The 18,843-nt window shown below is 40.2% G+C and overlaps 1 protein-coding gene across 1 annotated transcript in view; it reads left to right on the top strand.

Annotated features, from left to right (window-relative positions):
* The window catches only part of LOC311133969 (synaptoporin-like), a gene marked incomplete at both ends in the record, with an annotated part of 138,022 nt that extends 127,792 nt beyond the window's left edge, over window positions 1-10,230 (top strand). Inside the window, 4 exons of the mRNA XM_084167596.1 lie at window positions 6,002-6,129; window positions 7,381-7,579; window positions 7,791-7,982; window positions 9,973-10,230. Of these exons, the coding sequence (XP_084023722.1) occupies window positions 6,002-6,129; window positions 7,381-7,579; window positions 7,791-7,982; window positions 9,973-10,230 (777 nt within the window). The remainder of the gene's footprint in view (window positions 1-6,001; window positions 6,130-7,380; window positions 7,580-7,790; window positions 7,983-9,972) is intronic.
* Between the last annotated feature and the right edge of the window lie 8,613 nt (window positions 10,231-18,843).

Below are 18,843 nucleotides of genomic sequence, written 5' to 3'. Positions count from 1 at the left end.
GCCTAGGAGAGGACAGAGAGCAGGGATGCCTTGGAGCAGGACTATGGGATGGCCGGATGGAGCTTTCTTTACCTTTATCCATCTTTGATTTATGCAGGACAGGCATGTGTCATGGAGAATGGAATTAGGACTTTTTTTTTTACATGTTCATGATTCTGTGAATTGTGATTGGGGCTCTCTATCTCTCTCTCGCTCCTCTTTCTCTTTCTCTCTCTCTCTCTCTCTCTCTCTCTCTCTCTCTCTCTCTCTCTCTCTCTCTCTCTCTCTCTCTCTCTCTCTCTCTCTCTCACACACACACACATACACACACTCACGCACTGTGGATATATTAAGCAGTAGGAGCTGTATGGCTATGAGCAGCTCAGTTAATGAAAGAAGGTGATGAGATAAGGCAGTCTCAGCCAGTAGCCTAACCAGGAACACATTACAGCTCTATTAATGAAACACTTCTCACACTGGACTGTACATTCTATCTACTTACTACACATCAAACTACCTTCCCCTTAATATCCATTTACCACCACAAGGTGACACAGATCCCCTGATATTGGCTGTGGCAATATGTGGTGTACTGTACATGACAAATGTGATGTTCAGTTATTGTACATCAGTTCAAGCATGCATTTTCACTCCCTTTTTTAACAGTTTTTAAATGCCTCATTTAGGCTTATTGAAAGTAAAATGTTTTCAATTAATTGTCAGTTAATGATAGGGCTACCGTCTTCACTGTAGTTAATGCTCAATAGTACCCATTACCTCCAGTAGAGGGAAGCAAACTGAACTGTAAACTCTTAAAGGCCCAGTACAGTCAAAACGTGATTTTCCTGTGATTTATTTATACACTGAGTATACCAAATATTAGGAACAACTTCTGCCCTCATAATAGCCTCAATTCATCGGGCATGGACTGACTCTACAAGGTGTCGAAAGCGTTCCGCAGGGATGCTGGCCCATGTTGACTCCAATGTTGGCTGGATGTTGGCTGGATGTCCTTTGGGGGGGTGGACCATTCTTGATACACAACGTGAAAAACCCAGCAGAGAAGCAGTTCTTGACACAAACCGGTGCGCCTGGCACCTACTACCATACCCCGTTCAAAGGCCCTTAAAACTTTTGTCTTGCCCATTCATCCTCTGAATGGCACACATACACAATCCATGTGTCAATTGTCTCAAGGCTTAAAAATCCTTCTTTAACCTGTCTCCTCCCCTTCATTTACATTGATTGAAGTGGATTTAACAACTGACATCAATAAGGGATCATAGCTTTCACCTGGATTTACCTGGTCAGTCTATGTCATGGAAAGAGCAGGTGTTTTTAATGTTTTGTATACTCAGTGTACTCACACTATGAGGTTGGAGTAATACTGTGAAGTTGGGAAAATGATGATAATGCCCTTTTAGTGTAAAAGCTGTTTGAAAAGACCGCCTGAAATTTCAGCCTGACCACCAGGCAGTAAATTGGTTAATAGACCAATTAGAAAGAGGGTCCCAAACCTCTCTGCCAATTACAGTTAGTCAATATTGACACTCGTACCCAGGTGAGTGTGTGAGGTCAAGCTGGGTAATCTGAAAATGGCAGAGCACATTTAATTAGCCTTTCCAGGAATTGAAACCAAACTGTCATCTCTCCTCCTTTTGGCAAGCTGGCCATCCAGCTGCCTGTAATGGCGGAATGGAGCTGCATGCTAAGTAGGTGTCAGCTCTGATTATGGTAATCATGGTTTTGAGCAGCCTGTAGGCAAAGAGCTTTATACGGAAAATGGGCTTGGAGAGACCAAGATAGAGAGGAGGAGATGGTGTGTGCTGCTGAGATGCATGGAGAGGGACTTGTAGTGGAAGTACTGCTGCTTCTCTCTTTACCGCTCTTTACCGCTCTCTTTACCTTGTGTCTTTGAGGAAGAAACTAGGCTGTGTTTCAGATCAGTGGGTATGAAGGAGAGGAGACAAGGAAATAACTAGTGAGATGAATCTTTGGATAACTGAAGTAGTACATCATTTCTTCAAACCACGGAGGCAAAAACAAAGTAATAATCCAAGAGGTTATAGGCCCATTGCTCCTCAGGGAACATAGGCCATGGACCACTGCTGTCCATCATACTCTGTTCTGACTAGTTCTCACCATCCTGATTCAAGCTTCCATTAACATGTGTTCCATGGGTGCCCTCTTTTTCTGTTTCAGGTTTTTCTGTTTTATTGCTAAAAACTAAACCAAGGAAGAAAAACAAGGCAACAGTGTTTTGCACTAATAAGTACACCAAGTGTTCTGAGAAAATGAAAGCAATCCTGAAAAAGCACTGGCATATTCTGCAATCAGACAAAAAAATTGCACACCGCTTCAAGGAACCCCCACTGGTGGTATATAAGCGTGGTCGCAATATTGGGGATAGCTTAATGAGATCTGACTTGCCCCCTGATCCCACACAGACACTCTTGACACCTATTCCAAATGGGAACTACAAATGTGGCTCATGCGTACAGTGCAATAGCACTACAAAAATATCCTTCTTCAGACACCCACATACAGGTCCAAAAATCCCTATTAGGGGTATCATCTCATGCAAGACAAAGGGAGTAATCTATCTCATCACCTGTACATGTGGGAGAGCCTACGTAGGACAAATGAAAAGACAATGAAAACAACGCATAGCTGAACACCGCAGCTCAATCAGGTGTAAGAACACTGACTATCCAGTAGCAGCTCACTTTGTTGAAGCTAACCATCCCATCTCCTCCCTCAAATATACAGGCATTGAGCATGTTGCTCTACCAAGGAGAGGAGGTAACATCGAGACCCTACTACTACAGAGGGAGGCCTACTGGATATCCTATTTAAAAACATTGACCCCTAGTGGTCTGAAATTGACTTTGATCTCAGGCCTTTCTTATGACCAATTATATTTTTTGTGGACAGGTCTTGAAAATGAATGTATTCTTTCTACAGCTTATCAGCGTACACCCAATATGTTCCCCCTCTTGATGATGCTTATTATGCATTATGGTTGAACCAAAAGATTACATGTAACAAAAACATTTAATGAAATTGGAAATATTTAAAAATATATGTGAAATTAAATGAACCAATGTATGTTGATGTTAAAATTATGCTAATGATAATGATAACAATGGCATAATATATTCAATATGCTGTGGGCTATTGTCTTTTAACAGTTTCGCTTAATTCATTCTGATTAACCTAGCAGTTATGACACACCCCTCACTATTGTCATTGGTTGCACTAATTGCACTGTTTATCTACATAACCACGTTCAAGCATTCATGACATTACCCTGAAGCAGGGACGGCTTGTTCAATAGGGCGATATGGGCGACGCACTGCCAAACGGGAAAAGGAAGGGATTTTTTTTCTAATCAATTATAAAAATAAAAATAAAAATAAAAAATTATAATTTTTTTAAATAAATTTATAAAAAATTATATCACGGCAACAGCAGTTATCAGTGTTCACGTCTGATCTGACAGCCACTAAATGTCAAATCAGGCTAAAGTCGTGCTTCAAATGGCCCCGCCCGTTTTTTGGGCGATTTCAGTCAGGTTGAAAATCGCCCAGAAGTCTCTCATAGCCTGTCATGTAAAATCTATTTTTTTCACATTTCAAAGCTTTCAATACATTCTCTATGGGTGTCTGTGGGCTTGCACTTACGCGCTTTCGTCATACATAACGTAACCACGAATGAACGTAACTAAGAAAAGACCAGGTAGCAGCCTCAATCAATTCACTACTACTATCAAAATGGCTAGGCTTCAGTCCAACTCGATTGTGTCTTTGAAAGAAGTTCCTTTTTGTCGGCGAACAAATTAAGATAAATTGGCAACGAAACAATTAGGACCTCCCAGACCAAATTTAATAATTCAACAGGTTTCTACTAAAGGCGGAAAGTCCTACACCCGAGGATTTTCCAAAAATTGGTACGAACGAAAAAAGACATTGCCACTCACTCAACTGGATGACGAGGGATACAGGCTAGCTGTCCGCCGCCACAACGATGAGGTTAGTGTTGATAATCACAAGTTTACTGGATGTGGATATGGTGTAATAAAGGCAGTTTATTCAGAGGTAAATATATCTGGAATCGCGTTCACGGACCCGTTCGTCAAACTCTTAGGGAGCTATAAATTAAGCCCCATTACTTACCATATCAGATAAGAGAAATTGCTGCAGCTACATATATTTTACATCCTGGCCCTACATAGTTCACTATTTGCATCACTTACCAAAATATTACATGTGGTCATATATGCTTGGAAAGTGGAGATGCCATAGAACGTCAAAAAAGTAAACATTGCTGGAGACACATTGTCGTTTTGGAGAAGACATCGCGTTTGCTAGCGAAGAGATTTGTTGTGGCAAATGAACTTGGCCTGGGAATTGCCAGGAACCTCACGATAAGATATATGCATCAGCATTGCGAGTCTCATGATTCTATACGTATTGCGATTCGATACTGTGATTTTATTGCGCACCATATGTCTGTTGCAGAGGGATCAGAAAGCCATGAGAACGAGTTTTGATCAGTCATGGAAATAAAAGTGCTGAAAACTAATTGGCTCCCAATGTGAAAAGATTGAGAACAAGCTATGAAGGAACAATAATGGTGTTTTGGTGCAGGTACAGCCAACTAGCGCTAAAATATTGCGATATTGTCAATACAGTATATCGTAAAGTATCACTATGTAACTCGATTTCTTTCACCCCAATCCCTCAAATTAACGGTAAATAACTGAATTGTTTGCCCCACATTTAGCTAAGATGATTAGCTAGCCAGCTAAAATGTTTTATTTAGTTAGCAGTCGCATCTACAATAGTTTACTGTCAATAACATGTCTCCAAAAATGACGTGGTGTCTCCAATTGTGTTGACATTTTACAATTGCAATGCGCATCCATGAGTATCCACTTTCTGTAGCTCAGCTGGTAGAGCATGGTGCTTGTAACGCCAAGGTAGTGGGTTCGATCCCCGGGACCACCCATACACAAAAATGTATGCACGCATGACTGTAAGTCGCTTTGGATAAAAGCGTCTGCTAAATGGCATATTATTATTATTATTATTATTATCTGAAGAGAGCCCCGAAACATTGTGTGCAGACATTTTATGCAATAAATGAAGTAGGTTCAATCTAGTAGTTCTGATCTTCTGATTGGTCCTGATGAGTTGGGCGAGGTCACCTCCAGGCTACTGTCACTGTTGCATTGGCTCTGAGTCGGGTTCTCTGTCTTCAAATGTTCAGCCTAAGAGAGGGGATTTTTGTGTGTGTGTGTGTGTGTGTTTAACAGTGATGTGTGTGTGTGTGTGTGTGTTTAACAGTGATGATGTGTGTGTGTGTGTGTTTGTGTGTGTGTGTGTCCTCAGAGCAAGAACTCGTGAGTTGGAAGAACTGAGAGGCCTATGGCGTGGGTGTTGTCCTTGGCCACCTGCTGACAAGGCTGACAAGATAGGACCCTTTTGTCCATTGTTATTGGATAGGAACAGAACTTATAACCAGCTCCTGACCTAAATAGATCTTAGCACAACATTTTACTCAACATATCATATTCCATATTCACTATAACAAATATATTTACTACGACATTAGCAAGAACCGCCACATCCTCAGCCGGCTAATCCAGTGTGTGAAGTTTTGCGGAGTGTTTGAGTTAGCTTTGCGAGGCAAAGATGAAACTGAGGGCTCCACCAACCCTGGTAAGCCAACACTTTTGAGATCAGTCAATAAATGCTTCTGGTATTGACTTATATGCTGCCCCTGTCTTCATGTTGTTGCTGGACATATCTTTTTTTTAAATGTGTGTAGGTCACCTAAATCATCAGAAAAATTGCCCCTCCTGAGAATTTTTTCAGGAGCCGCCACTGGTGTACGGTGTTATGTTATGTCAAGCTCAATATCTGCTGTACGGGCCAGCGGGCGGTGAGAGGTCAGGCAATTTACTCCTGAACAGAGTTCCAATTCAATAATGTTGTGGTTTTTGTTTGTTTCTCAACAGCTTTTTTCCATTTTTGCATTTGCAACATGTGGAGGCTACAGTGGACAGCTGCGGGTTAGTGTGGACTGCCAGCTTGACAAGGCCAGCAGCAACCTCAGTATTGGCATCGATTTTGCCTATCCTTTTAGGTAAGAAACTCACTCTCTAGTAACATTTCAGACACATAATAGTAATTAGAGATGTGCAGTTCCCGAACAATTCTTTATTTTTAAATCTATTTTTACTGACTCGAGGGTCATGATACATTTTTCAGAGTGACTCGTTAATTTTACTTTGACCTGCGTGCCACAATGAATCCTACAGACGGATTATTATGCTCGTCTCTGTCTCCGCAGCTCCAGAGACGTGCTCCGACCACCGACTGTCTGTCATATGCACACGCACGAAAATAGATCATGCAGCATAGAGAAGAAAAATACATATTTAGAACTAATAATTGATCGCGTGGTGCAAGAATGAATGTAATTAATTGATGGTTGAATGTTATCGATGGACAGAGCTTTGTAGAACCAAAACACAGCCTACACAGCCTGCCTCTGCTCAACAAACTCAAACTCGAGAATTAATCGATTAGGGGGCTGCTGCATTTCGCAAACATTATGTGCTTATTTCCCTTGCGGCAGTGAAGTAATTTCACCAAGAGTCATTCACAGTCTAGTCCGGTTGCGGCCGCAACAAGACCTAATTTCAAAGGTATCAAGAAATAATCATATTTGTATGCCTAGCCATCACAAATGTTTGAAGCACACTTTTGTAGGTCTCAATTACAAATGACAGCTCCGATAAGCCCCCTATGATGAACGAGAAGCTTGTAGAATCATGGGTCTTTCGAGTTTTTAGTTCATCGTTCACCGGTAGGGGGTCCTGCGCGCTCTGGGCATTACTGAATCAAATGAATGAAATTAGTCTAAAGATTTGTTCTTTGGACTGAACGAGTCGAAAAGATCAGTCAGTAAAAAGAGTCCAGCGCAGCCCATGAACATTTAAAGAATACACAGAGAATAGGAGTCATCACCTCTAAAACTATTGCTCCTCATTAAAATGCCTTCTTTGTCTATGTGTTTCAAGACCAGCCTAGTGGGTTAATATTTGAGACAATTTCAGATGTATTTTCTAACACCATATGGAAGATTTAGTCAAGGCAATCAAGACCCATCTGTGTAGCACTCTGAAAGCTGTTATGTAGCCAAACAAAGTGATTAGCACCAGACAAGATGTCTAAAATGCTGTCAGTGGTAGCTTTGCTAATATTTCACTCAGAGACACATGAGATAAGAGCATCAGTGGTCTTTTGATTACTTTTAACATACTTATTTTCTCCATTATTTAAAGAGTGACTACAGGTGTTTTAGACTCCTCTGTTCCCCCCTCTGTGGAAGGTTGCACCAGGTGACCTTCGAGGCTCCGCTGTGTGAGGGGAGGAGGAGGGAGAGGCTCTTCCTCATTGGGGACTACACTTCCTCGGCTGAGTTTTTCGTCACCATCGCTGTGTTTGCCTTCCTCTACTCCTTCATGGCCACCATAGTCTACATCTTCTTCCAGAGCAAGTACCGCGAGAACAACCGAGGCCCTCTTATCGTGAGCTGCTCACCTTTCACCCTTTTCCATGTTCAAACCTACATTTTGAATAAGATAGTATGCTATGTGTTTGTAATGCTTCCATGCGACAATATATTTTATAGGCAATATATTTTGTGTACTGTACCAAGTCCCTGCACCTTTGACATCTGCTGGTTGTGCAAACAGTAACTTGAACAATATTCAGTAACATGTCCCCCTCCACCTTCAGGACTTTATAGTGACCGTGGTGTTCTCCTTCATGTGGCTGGTCAGTTCTTCAGCCTGGGCTAAAGCCCTGTCGGACATCAAGGTGTCCACAGACCCAGATGAGGTGCAGGAGCTGATGTCTGCCTGTAAGGTCATGACCAACAAGTGTGGCTCAGTGCAAGGACCCTGCTGGTCAGGCCTCAATACCTCTGTGGTGCGTCAGACTGTGAACCTCACACTACCACAACACACACACACCACATGTACAGTGGAGAAAAAAAGTATTTAGTCAGCCACCAATTGTGCAAGTTCTCCCACTTAAAAAGATGAGAGAGGCCTGTAATTTTCATCATAGGTACACGTCAACTATGACAGACAAAATGAGAAAAAGAAATCCAGAAAATCACATTGTAGGATTTTTAATGATTTTATTTGCAAATTATGGTGGAAAATAAGTATTTGGTCAATAACAAAAGTTTCTCAATAATTTGTTATATAATATAATTTGTTGGCAATGACACAGGTCAAACGTTTTCTGTAAGTCTTTACAAGGTTTTCACACACTGTTGCTGGTATTTTGGCCCATTCCTCCATGCAGATCTCCTCTAGAGCAGTGATGTTTTGAGGCTGTCGCTGGGCAACACGGACTTTCAACTCCCTCCAAAGATTTTCTATGGGGTTGAGATCTGGAGACTGGCTAGGCCACTCCAGGATCTTGAAATGCTTCTTACGAAGCCACTCCTTCGTTGCCCGGGCGGTGTGTTTGGGATCATTGTCATGCTGAAAGACCCAGCCACGTTTCATCTTGAATGCCCTTGCTGATGGAAGGAGGTTTTCACTCAAAATCTCACGATACATGGCCCCATTCATTCTTTCCTTTACACGGATCAGACGTCCTGGTCCCTTTGCAGAAAAACAGCCCCAAAGCATGATGTTTCCACCCCCATGCTTCACAGTAGGTATGGTGTTCTTTGGATGCAACTCAGCATTCTTTGTCCTCCAAACACGACGAGTTGAGTTTTTACCCAAAAGTTCTATTTTGGTTTCATCTGACCATATGACATTCTCCCAATCCTCTTCTGGATCATCCAAATGCACTCTAGCAAACTTCAGACGGGCCTGGACATGTACTGGCTTAAGCAGGGGGACACGTCTGGCACTGCAGGATTTGAGTCCCTGGTGGCGTAGTGTGTTACTGATGGTAGGCTTTGTTACTTTGGTCCCAGCTATCTGCAGGTCATTCACTAGGTCCCCCCGTGTGGTTCTGGGATTTTTGCTCACCGTTCTTGTGATCATTTTGACCCCACGGGGTGAGATCTTGCGTGGAGCCCCAGATCGAGGGAGATTATCAGTGGTGTTGTATGTCTTCCATTTCCTAATAATTGCTCCCACAGTTGATTTCTTCAAACCAAGCTGCTTACCTATTGCAGATTCAGTCTTCCCAGCCTGGTGCAGGTCTACAATTTTGTTTCTGGTGTCCTTTGACAGCTCTTTGGTCTTGGCCATAGTGGAGTTTGGAGTGTGACTGTTTGAGGTTGTGGACAGGTGTCTTTTATACTGATAACAAGTTCAAACAGGTGCCATTAATACAGGTAACGAGTGGAGGACAGAGGAGCCTCTTAAAGAAGAAGTTACAGGTCTGTGAGAGCCAGAAATCTTGCTTGTTTGTAGGTGACCAAATACTTATTTTCCACCATAATTTGCAAATAAATTCATTAAAAATTCTACAATGTGATTTTCTGGAAAAAAAATTCTCAATTTGTCTGTCATAGTTGACGTGTACCTATGATGAAAATTACAGGCCTCTCTCATCTTTTTAAGTGGGAGAACTTGCACAATTGGTGGCTGACTAAATACTTTTCCCCCCCACTGTATGATTCATTATAAACCATAGTATGTTTCATTTTCTGTGATACTCTGTCTCGGTCACACTTTATTTAGATAGTCCGGATTGTTCATCTGTAGATGCTCTACAGATGGTCATACTATCAACAAACTATCTGTTGATAAGCAACTGCTTGCTAAGGTTAGGTTTAGAATAAAGGTTCGGTTAGGGTTAGGGTAAGGGTTAAGTTTGGGGTTAGGATAATGGTTAGGGTTAGTGGTAGATAGTTAGTTGAAATGTTACTGATTGTCTGTAGATAGTCTTTAGAGTATCTACAGATGGACTATCCAAATAAAGTGTTACCTCTGTCATTCCCCAGGTGTTTGGCTTCCTAAACTTTGTCCTGTGGGCAGGAAACATCTGGTTTGTCTTCAAGGAGACTGGCTGGCATAAAGGAGGACCAGCTCGGTACGCTGGAGCGCCTCCCGAAAAACAGGCTGAGACATTCAACCAGCAGCAGCCCTACAACCAGGGCAGTATTGACCAGTCAGGAGGCTACAGCGCCCAGGGAGACCTGGAGCAGGCGTCAGAATACAGTCCTGTGGGAGGACCCACCTCCTACTCCAATCAGATGTAGCCTTGCAGTCTGATTGGCACACTGAAGGGGGGGGTTTGATCCTCAGATGCATCACATTGTTGGTGTCCAGTTTGTGCAAAACCATAAAAAAGAGTGTCCAAATTAACTACATGCAGTTCTTAGGTGGAAATATTCCGGTGCCAGAAAAAGTAAGTTGTCGATTGGTACAGTTATCACACGTAAGTATTTTGGAGTATTGTACATAAAACTAGATTTTGGTTACGTTTTTAGATGTGTTGTTGTCCTGAATGTTGTATTGCCGGTGGGTTGAGTCTGTTTACAGTTTCTCTTTTTCTGTGCTAGGTGCTATGCCACAGACCTTTTTAACTGGACGTCTTTTTCGTCGTGGAAGAGAAATGTGGTCTACAATTGTATCATTCTTGAAGTTTCCTACATAGTGTTGACAAAGTGCATGCAATTGTGCTATGTGTTACTATGCCTGTTTGTGCACATTCTATTTACGAAACCGGCAGGATTTCATCTCAGATTTACAGTAAGGTATCAGCAGTAGTTTTACTTCACATCTTAATCATTTGCATTTTATTTCATAGTCCTTTATACTATATATTTTGATAACAATTTATTATTATCTAATATATATACAATGATTATTTAGATTGTATTCAAGTTCCATTTTCCTGCACACAGGAAGAATTGCTCTCTGTTTCCCATATATACTGAACAAAAATATAAATGCAACATGTAAAGTGTTGGTCCCATTTTTCATGAGCTGAAATAAAAGATCCCAGAAATGTTCCATATGCACAAAAAGCTTATTTCTCTCAAATATTGTCCAGAAATTTGTTGACAGGTGTGGCATATCAAGAAGCTGATTAAACAGCATGATAATTACACAGGTGCACTTTGTGCTGGGGACAATAAAAGGCCACTCTAAAATGTGCAGTTTTGTCACACAATGCCACAGATGTCTCAAGTTTTGAGGGCGCGTGCAATTGGCATGCTGACTGCAGGAATGTCCAACAGAGCTGTTCCCAGAGAATTGAATGTTAATTTCTCTACCATAAGCAGCCTCCAACATCATTTTAGAGAATTTGGCAGCTCATCCAACTGGCCTTACAACTGCAGACCACGTGTAACCACGCCAGCCCAGAGCCTCCTATGCCCTCCCAGGCCCACCCATGGCTCCGCCCCTGCCCAGTCATGTGAAATCCATAGATTAAGCCCAAATTAATTTATTTCAATTGACTGATTTCCTTCTATGAACTGTAACTCAGTAAAATCTTTGAAATTGTTGCATGTAGGGTTTATATTTTTGTTCAGTATATTTACCTTTTCATTACACAAGATGCCCTTGCTCATAAAGGGGTTTTATGTGTTGGTTTGTGGGACGTTTTTTATGTTGTTGTTAACAATTGTAAATGGGAAAAAAAGTTTCTACCCGCTCTGTTTACAAATGGTCACTCATGATTCAAATGAAAGTACGAGTTTTTTAAGCTGCACTCAGACTACTGTGAAATGAAGAATAATGTAATACACCTCCTAGAGTGAGCTAGCTGAGTCCATTTAAGCACAAGGCCCCAGTGAAAAAGGCCCATAAGAACCTAGTTGTAATTAGAACAGTGAGCTCAGCCAAGCTTGTCTGTATATAACCATTACTGAACCCCCTCCATTTTATCTGTCATGTTTTTTCTGTCTTGAATTCTATAAACAAAGTAATTCAGGTTTGAATGACTTTTGAAAGTTTGTGTAATGAATAAAAATAAGCCTAATTAGACAATGTCTGATAATATTGATGATGATGATGATGATGATGATTATGAATTAACCCAGTGTCTTGAGCTCCAAAGCATGTGGCTTGCATTAACCAGGTAACAAATAATTAAATAATTCAACGTCCATGTATGTACTTGCCCTTCTGTGCGTGTAACATTATAATGTGAACAATTTGAAAACCACTTACCAGTATTATTATTCTGTTCATGATTACTGAGTGTGGATGATATTTTACAAGCATTTCGAATAATGCTAATAAAGATGTTACACAAATCCATATTCATGGTGTGTTCTTTTTCTCTCTCTCTCTGGCATTTTCACAAAGAGAGCTTTTGGGAACAGTGGGTTGTCAGGCCAATGTCCCTAATGGGTCAGGCGCTGACACCAGCTCAAACCTGATTCAGCCCTTACCCTGCCCCAACCAATGTCCCAGGTACCACTCAGTGCCCAGATAGAATGCCACCTCAAACACACCTCAGCTTGGTTACCAAAGTTTTGGGAGATGGCCCATGAGCGTCTGTCAGATGGTTGAGCAGAAACAGCGTTTCCCCAGAGAGTCAGGCAGTTATGTATGTTGACCATTGTATGCCCCCTCACCAAAGTGAAGGTATTCTGCTAGCAAACAAACAACCTAAACCCAGACGATTGAAAAGTGGCTTTATGTCTCAAAAAAGCTGATCAGTAGGCATCCCTGGGTGTTGAGTCCAGCAATCATTTGTCCCCAAGCTTTGGAATGAAAGGTATCTGGCTGCAATTGGTTTAGCTTGGGAATCTAACAATGAGCATCTGACCTGACAACAGATTCCTTACTGCTATTCTCAGGGAACAGCACTTCTGTATTTAACAGAAGATCCAATCGGACTGTATTACTCTGGCCTTAGCAAACAGCACCTGAGTGCGTGTGTGCGGATGGGGGCTGGGTCACAGTAAGACTAACATTTGCCTAAGAACACCTGTTGCCAAGTGACCTGTTCTACACTAAAGCTTCCTGATAATATGGGTGGTCAACATCAAAGCCAAAGAATACAAGCAAAATAGGATCTCAAATAATAGTCAGTCCAGCTTCTAAGAAGGTATCAAACAGGTATGTGAACCTATTGTACCATTACGTTAGCCTTTCTATACCATTTATATTATATTGAATATCTCATGGTATACAGTAGTGTCCGACTATGTGGGTGTGCCATTGCTATCAGTTTGCTGAGTACTATTTGCTCCTGGTTTGTGGAAACAGGGTTGAAGTGTCCAAACAGCTGTCCTCCATTTAAGGTAGGTACAGTATGGCATCTGCTTCATTCTTACTCAGCTACTGTAAACTTCTGTGCTGTTATTGCTGAATCAGAAATTAAATAATTATTTGATTGGGTAAGGTAACATAAATTAGTTGCAAATGTTTTGACATAATTTATGTCAGTCCTCTCCCTTCTGGTCTCTCTCTCTCTCTCTCTCTCTCTCTCTCTCTCTCTCTCTCTCTCTCTCTCTCTCTCTCTCTCTCTCTCTCTCTCTCTCTCTCTCTCTCTCTCTCTCTCTCTCTCTCTCTCTCTCTCTCTCTCTCTCTCAATTCAATTAAATTTCAATTTCAATTTAAGGGCTTTATTGGCATGGGAAACATATGTTAACATTGCCAAAGCAAGTGAAGTAGATAGTAAACAAAAGTGAAATAAACAATAACAATTAACAGTAAACATTACACTCAGAAGTTCCAAAAGAATAAAGACATTTCAAATGTCATATTATGTATATATACAGTGTTGTAACAATGTGCAAATAATTAAAGTACAAATGGGAAAATAAATAAACACAAATATGGGTTGTATTTACAATGGTGTTTACACTGGTTGCCCTTTTCTTGTGGCAACAGGTCACAAATATTTCTGCTGTGATGGCACACTGTGGTATTTTACCCAGTAGATATGGGAGTTTATCAAAATTGGGTTTGTTTTCAAATTCTTTGTGGATCTCTGTAATCTGAGGGAAATATGTGTCTCTAATATGGTCATACATTTGGCAGGAGGATTTCCCCAAGGTTGCTGTTGACGCATATCCCACCGTAGGTCCTCTGTAGCTCAACTGGTAGAGCATGGCGCTTGTAACGCCAGGGTAGTGGGTTCGATCCCAGGGACCACCCATACGTAAAAATGTATGCACACATGACTGTAAGTTGCTTTGGATAAAAGCGTCTGCTAAATGGCATATTATTATTATTATTATAGTTATTGGGGTCAAAGTTGTCTACACTTTTGTTGATTGGGGTGATCAGTCCTTGGTTCCAAATATTGGGGAAGATGCCAGAACAAATTGGAATTTGTGTATATTTTATCATTTCATTGAGGATACCATCAACACCTCAGGCCTTTTTGGGTTGGAGGGTTTGTATTTTGTCCTGTAGTTCATTCAATGTAATTGGAGAATCCAGTGGGTTCTGGTAGTTTTTAATAGTTGATTCTAATATTTGCATTTGATCATGTATATTTTTTTGCTGTTTGTTCTTTGTTATAGGGCTAAAAACATTGGAGAAGTGGTTTACCCATACATCTCCATTTTGGATAGATAGCTCTTCGTGTTGTTGTTTGTTTAGTGTTTTCCAATTTTCCCAGAAGTGGTTAGAGTCTAAGGATTCTTCAATTACATTAAGCTGATTTCTGACATGCTGTTCCTTCTTTTTCTGTAGTGTATTTCTGTATTGTTTTGGTGATTCACCATAGTGAAGGCGTAGGCTCAGGTTTTCTGGGTCTCTATGTTTTTGGTTGGATAGGTTTCTCAATTTCTTTCTTAGGTTTTTGCATTCTTCATCAAACCATTTGTCATTATTGATACTTTCCTTTCGGTTTTCTGTTTGAAATTGTTAGATTTTATATGGAAGCTGAGAGGTCAAATATACTGTTTAGGTTTTCTACTGCCAAGTTTACACCTTCACTATTACAGTGGAACGTTTTGTCCAGGAGGTTTTCTAAAAGGGATTGCATTTGTTGTTGCCTAATTGTTTTTTGGTAGGTTTCCACACTACTTTCCTTCCATCTATATCATTTCTTAATATTATACAGTTCATTTGGCTTTGATGCCTCATGATTGAGTATTTCTCTGTTCAAGTAGACTGTGATTTTGCTGTGGTCTGATAGGGGTGTCAGAGGGCTGACTGTGAACGCTATGAGAGACTCTGGGTTGAGGTCAGTGATAAAGTAGTCTATAGTACTACTGCCAAGAGATGAGCTATAGGTGTACCTACCATAGCAGTCCCCTCAAAGCCTACCATTTACTATTTACATACCAAGCGTGCGACAGAGCTGCAGAAGTTGTGACCCGTTTTTGTTGGTTATGTTGTCGTAGTTGTGCCTCACAAGAGATTGAAGCAATCTCACAATCCTGGAGCACGACTGGAGCAGGCAGGGCTACTAAAGTGCTTTTACCAGTTTCTTTGATTTCTTCAGACACTCATTCTCCTTGGGAAAGCATTGAAGCTTAAGTTCATAATCGTACCATACAATTTCTTTACATAAAAGAATGTGACTCCAGTTGAGTTCATGTATTATCTCATCAGTTCAGACTACTGTACTAGGTTACTTAGGAGTCCTGCATGTGGTCGGATACCCACGGTTCCCCGCAGCTTGCGGGTGGAATGAAAGCATTCTTTCAACCTGTGGGTCGGCTCGCAGTTCAGAACAATTACATTGTAGTTCAGCAGTGGTGGAAAAAGTACTAAATTGTCATACTTGAATAAATAAAATAAAATAAAATAAAATAAAATGTTATTGGTCACATGCGCCGAATACAACAGGTACAGACATTACAGTGAAATGCTTACTTACAGCCCTTAACCAACAGTGCATTTATTTTTAACAAAAAAAGTAAAAAATAAAACAACAACAAAAAAAGTGTTGGAAAAAAAATAACAAAAATAAATAAAAATTAAAGAAATAAAAAATAAATAAACAAAAATTTAAAAAGTAAAAACAATGAAAAAAATTAAAATTAAAAAAATTAAATAAAATTATTGTTTAAAAAAACGATAACGTAATATAAGGGAACATAACGTAAAAAATAATTAAAATTACAAAAAAAAAAATATATATATTTAAAAAAAAGACAGAGCAGAAGTAAAATAAAGTGACAGTAGGGAGGCTATATATACAGGGGGGTACCGTTGCAGAGTCAATGTGCGGGGGCACCGGCTAGTTGAGGTAGTTGTAAATGTCACCCAGTTAAATACTACTAAAAGTATCTGGTTTTAAATGTACCCAATGGTCAAAAAAGTACTCAATGTTCATACTTTAGTAAAAGTACAAAGTAAAAGTAAATGCTACACATCAAATTCCTTATATTAACCAAACCAGACGGCACAATTGACTTTTTATTTATATTTTTTATGGACAGATAGGGCACAACACTCAGACATAATTTTCAAACGCAGTATTTGTGTTTAGTGAGTCCTCCAGATCAGAGGCAGTAGGGATGACAACGCATTATATTTATAGGTGTGTGACTTGGACCATCATTCTGTCCTGCCTGAGCATACAAAAGTAATTTTTGGTGTCAAGGTAAAAAAAAGTACATATTTTATTTAGGAATGTAATGGAGTAAAAGTTGAGTTACATTTTAAATAACGAGAAATATAACATTTAAAGAGGAGCTGGATTGGAGAGGCCTATGCTGCCACCTACTGTGGTAACAGCAGAGGTGTAGGCATCCTGATAAATAAAAATACCACATTTTCCCTTATATCCCAGCACATGGACCAAGAAGGCCAAGTTGTACCTTACATGGTGAAAAATACACATTGATTACATTGTATATCCCACCAGGGGCAAATCTGGTGTTTTTAGATAGCTATATTAGATCAAAGTTCCAGACAGGAACTATTATTTTAGCAGGTGACCTAAATCATACATTTGATAAGATTGACAGACGTAATAATAAAAAAGGCACATTTAGGGAGCGTCCAAAGAGGTAAAGAAGAAAACAAAATTTCTGAACTTAAGCAGAATATGATCTTTTACTTCTGAAAAGAGCCAACAACTACAGGTTAAACTCAAATAAAGCATACTACTTTATGGCAAATAAACCTGGTTAATGTCTCACAGCTCTCACAAAAAAAATACATGCTAAACCAGTTATAATTTTAAAAGATAAAGATACAAAATGATAAACAACAATGATGAATGACAATTTAAACATTTTTCTATATAAATCAGAATTAAACAACAGTGGGACGGATCCTATAGCCTTCTTAGACTCAACAACTCTGAAGCAACTATCAACAGACAAAAAAAAATATCATTAAAAACAGAGATCACCCAAGAAGAAATATTAGTACTTTTAAAACATTCGCAAGGAGAAAAGCACCAGGAAGTGATGGCTTTCCCATTTAATTCTATTCAACATTTTGGGACAAAGTAGCCCCCCTATTTACACAAATGAGAACATACATGTCACTTAATTCAGCACTCCTTAGTTCCATGTATCAAATAGTAATTTCAGTTATATTAAAACCAGAAAAATCTGGAGAGTCCCCTGCTGATTATAGACCCATAAGTTGAATAAAATGTGAAAATAAAAAAATAACAAAGCTTATAAGCAATATAATGGCAAAAGTCTTACCAGACTTGATACATATCAATCAAACAGGGTTTATTCAAAATAAACACTTACAAAACAAATACAAGAACACGTTTCAGTTTAATACAATACGCAAAAAAACAAGATATAGATTTATCAGTAATGGCTGTTGATGCCGAAAAGGCTTTAGATTGTCTTGAATACAGTGGCTTGCGAAAGTATTCACCCCCCTTGACATTTTTCCTATTTTGTTGCCTTACAACCTGGAATTAAAATAGATTTTTTTGGGGGTTTGTATCATTTGATTTACACAACATGACTACCACTTTGAAGATGCAACATCTTTTTTCTTGTGAAACAAACAAGAAATAAGACAAAAAAACTGAAAACTTGAGTGTGCATAACTATTCACCCCCTTGTACTGCAATCTTTAAGTCATACCACAGATTCTCAGTTGGATTGAGGTCTGGGCTTTGACTAGGCCATTCCATGACATTTAAATGTTTCCCCTTAAACCACTCGAGTGTTGCTTTAGCAGTTTAGGGTCATTGTCCTGCTGGAAGGTGAACCCCCGTCCCAGTCTCAAATCTCTGGAAGACTGAAACAGGTTTCCCTCAAGAATTTCCCTGTATTTAGCGCCATCCATCATTCCTTCAATTCTGACCAGTTTCCCAGTCACTGCCAATGAAAAACATCCCCACAGCATGATGCTGCCACCACCATGCTTCACTGTGGGGATGGTGTCCCTCGGGTGATGAGAGGTGTTGGGTTTGCGCCAGACATAGCGTTTTCCTTGATGGCCAAAAAGCTCAATTTTAGTCTCATCTGACCAGAGTACCTTCTTCCATATGTTTGGGGAGTCTCCCACATGCCTTTTGGCGAACACCAAATGTGTTTGCTTATTGTTTTCTTTAAGCAATGGCTTTTTTCTGACCACTCTTCCGTAAAGCCCAGCTCTGTGGAGTGTACAGCCTAAAGTGGTCCTATGGACAGATACTCCAATCTCCGCTGTGGAGCTTTGCAGCTCCTTCAGGGTTATCTTTGGTATTTTTGTTGCCTCTCTGTTTAATGCCCTCCTTGCCTGGTCTGTGAGTTTTGGTTGCCGGCCCTCTCTTGGCAGGTTTGTTGTGGTGCCATATTCTTTCAATTTTTTAACAATGGATTTAATGGTGCGCCGTGGGATGTTCAAAGTTTCTGATATTTTTTTAATAACCCAACCCTGATCTGTACTTCTCCACAACTTTGTCCCTGACCTGTTTGGAGAGCTCCTTGGTCTTCATGGTGCCGCTTGCTTGGTGGTGCCCCTTTCTTGGTGGTGTTGCAGAC

Source organism: Coregonus lavaretus (assembly GCF_964263955.1).
Source record: "Coregonus lavaretus genome assembly, chromosome: 8".
Taxonomy (NCBI): Eukaryota; Metazoa; Chordata; class Actinopteri; order Salmoniformes; family Salmonidae; genus Coregonus; species Coregonus lavaretus.
This window is presented reverse-complemented; position numbering and strand designations above follow the sequence as displayed.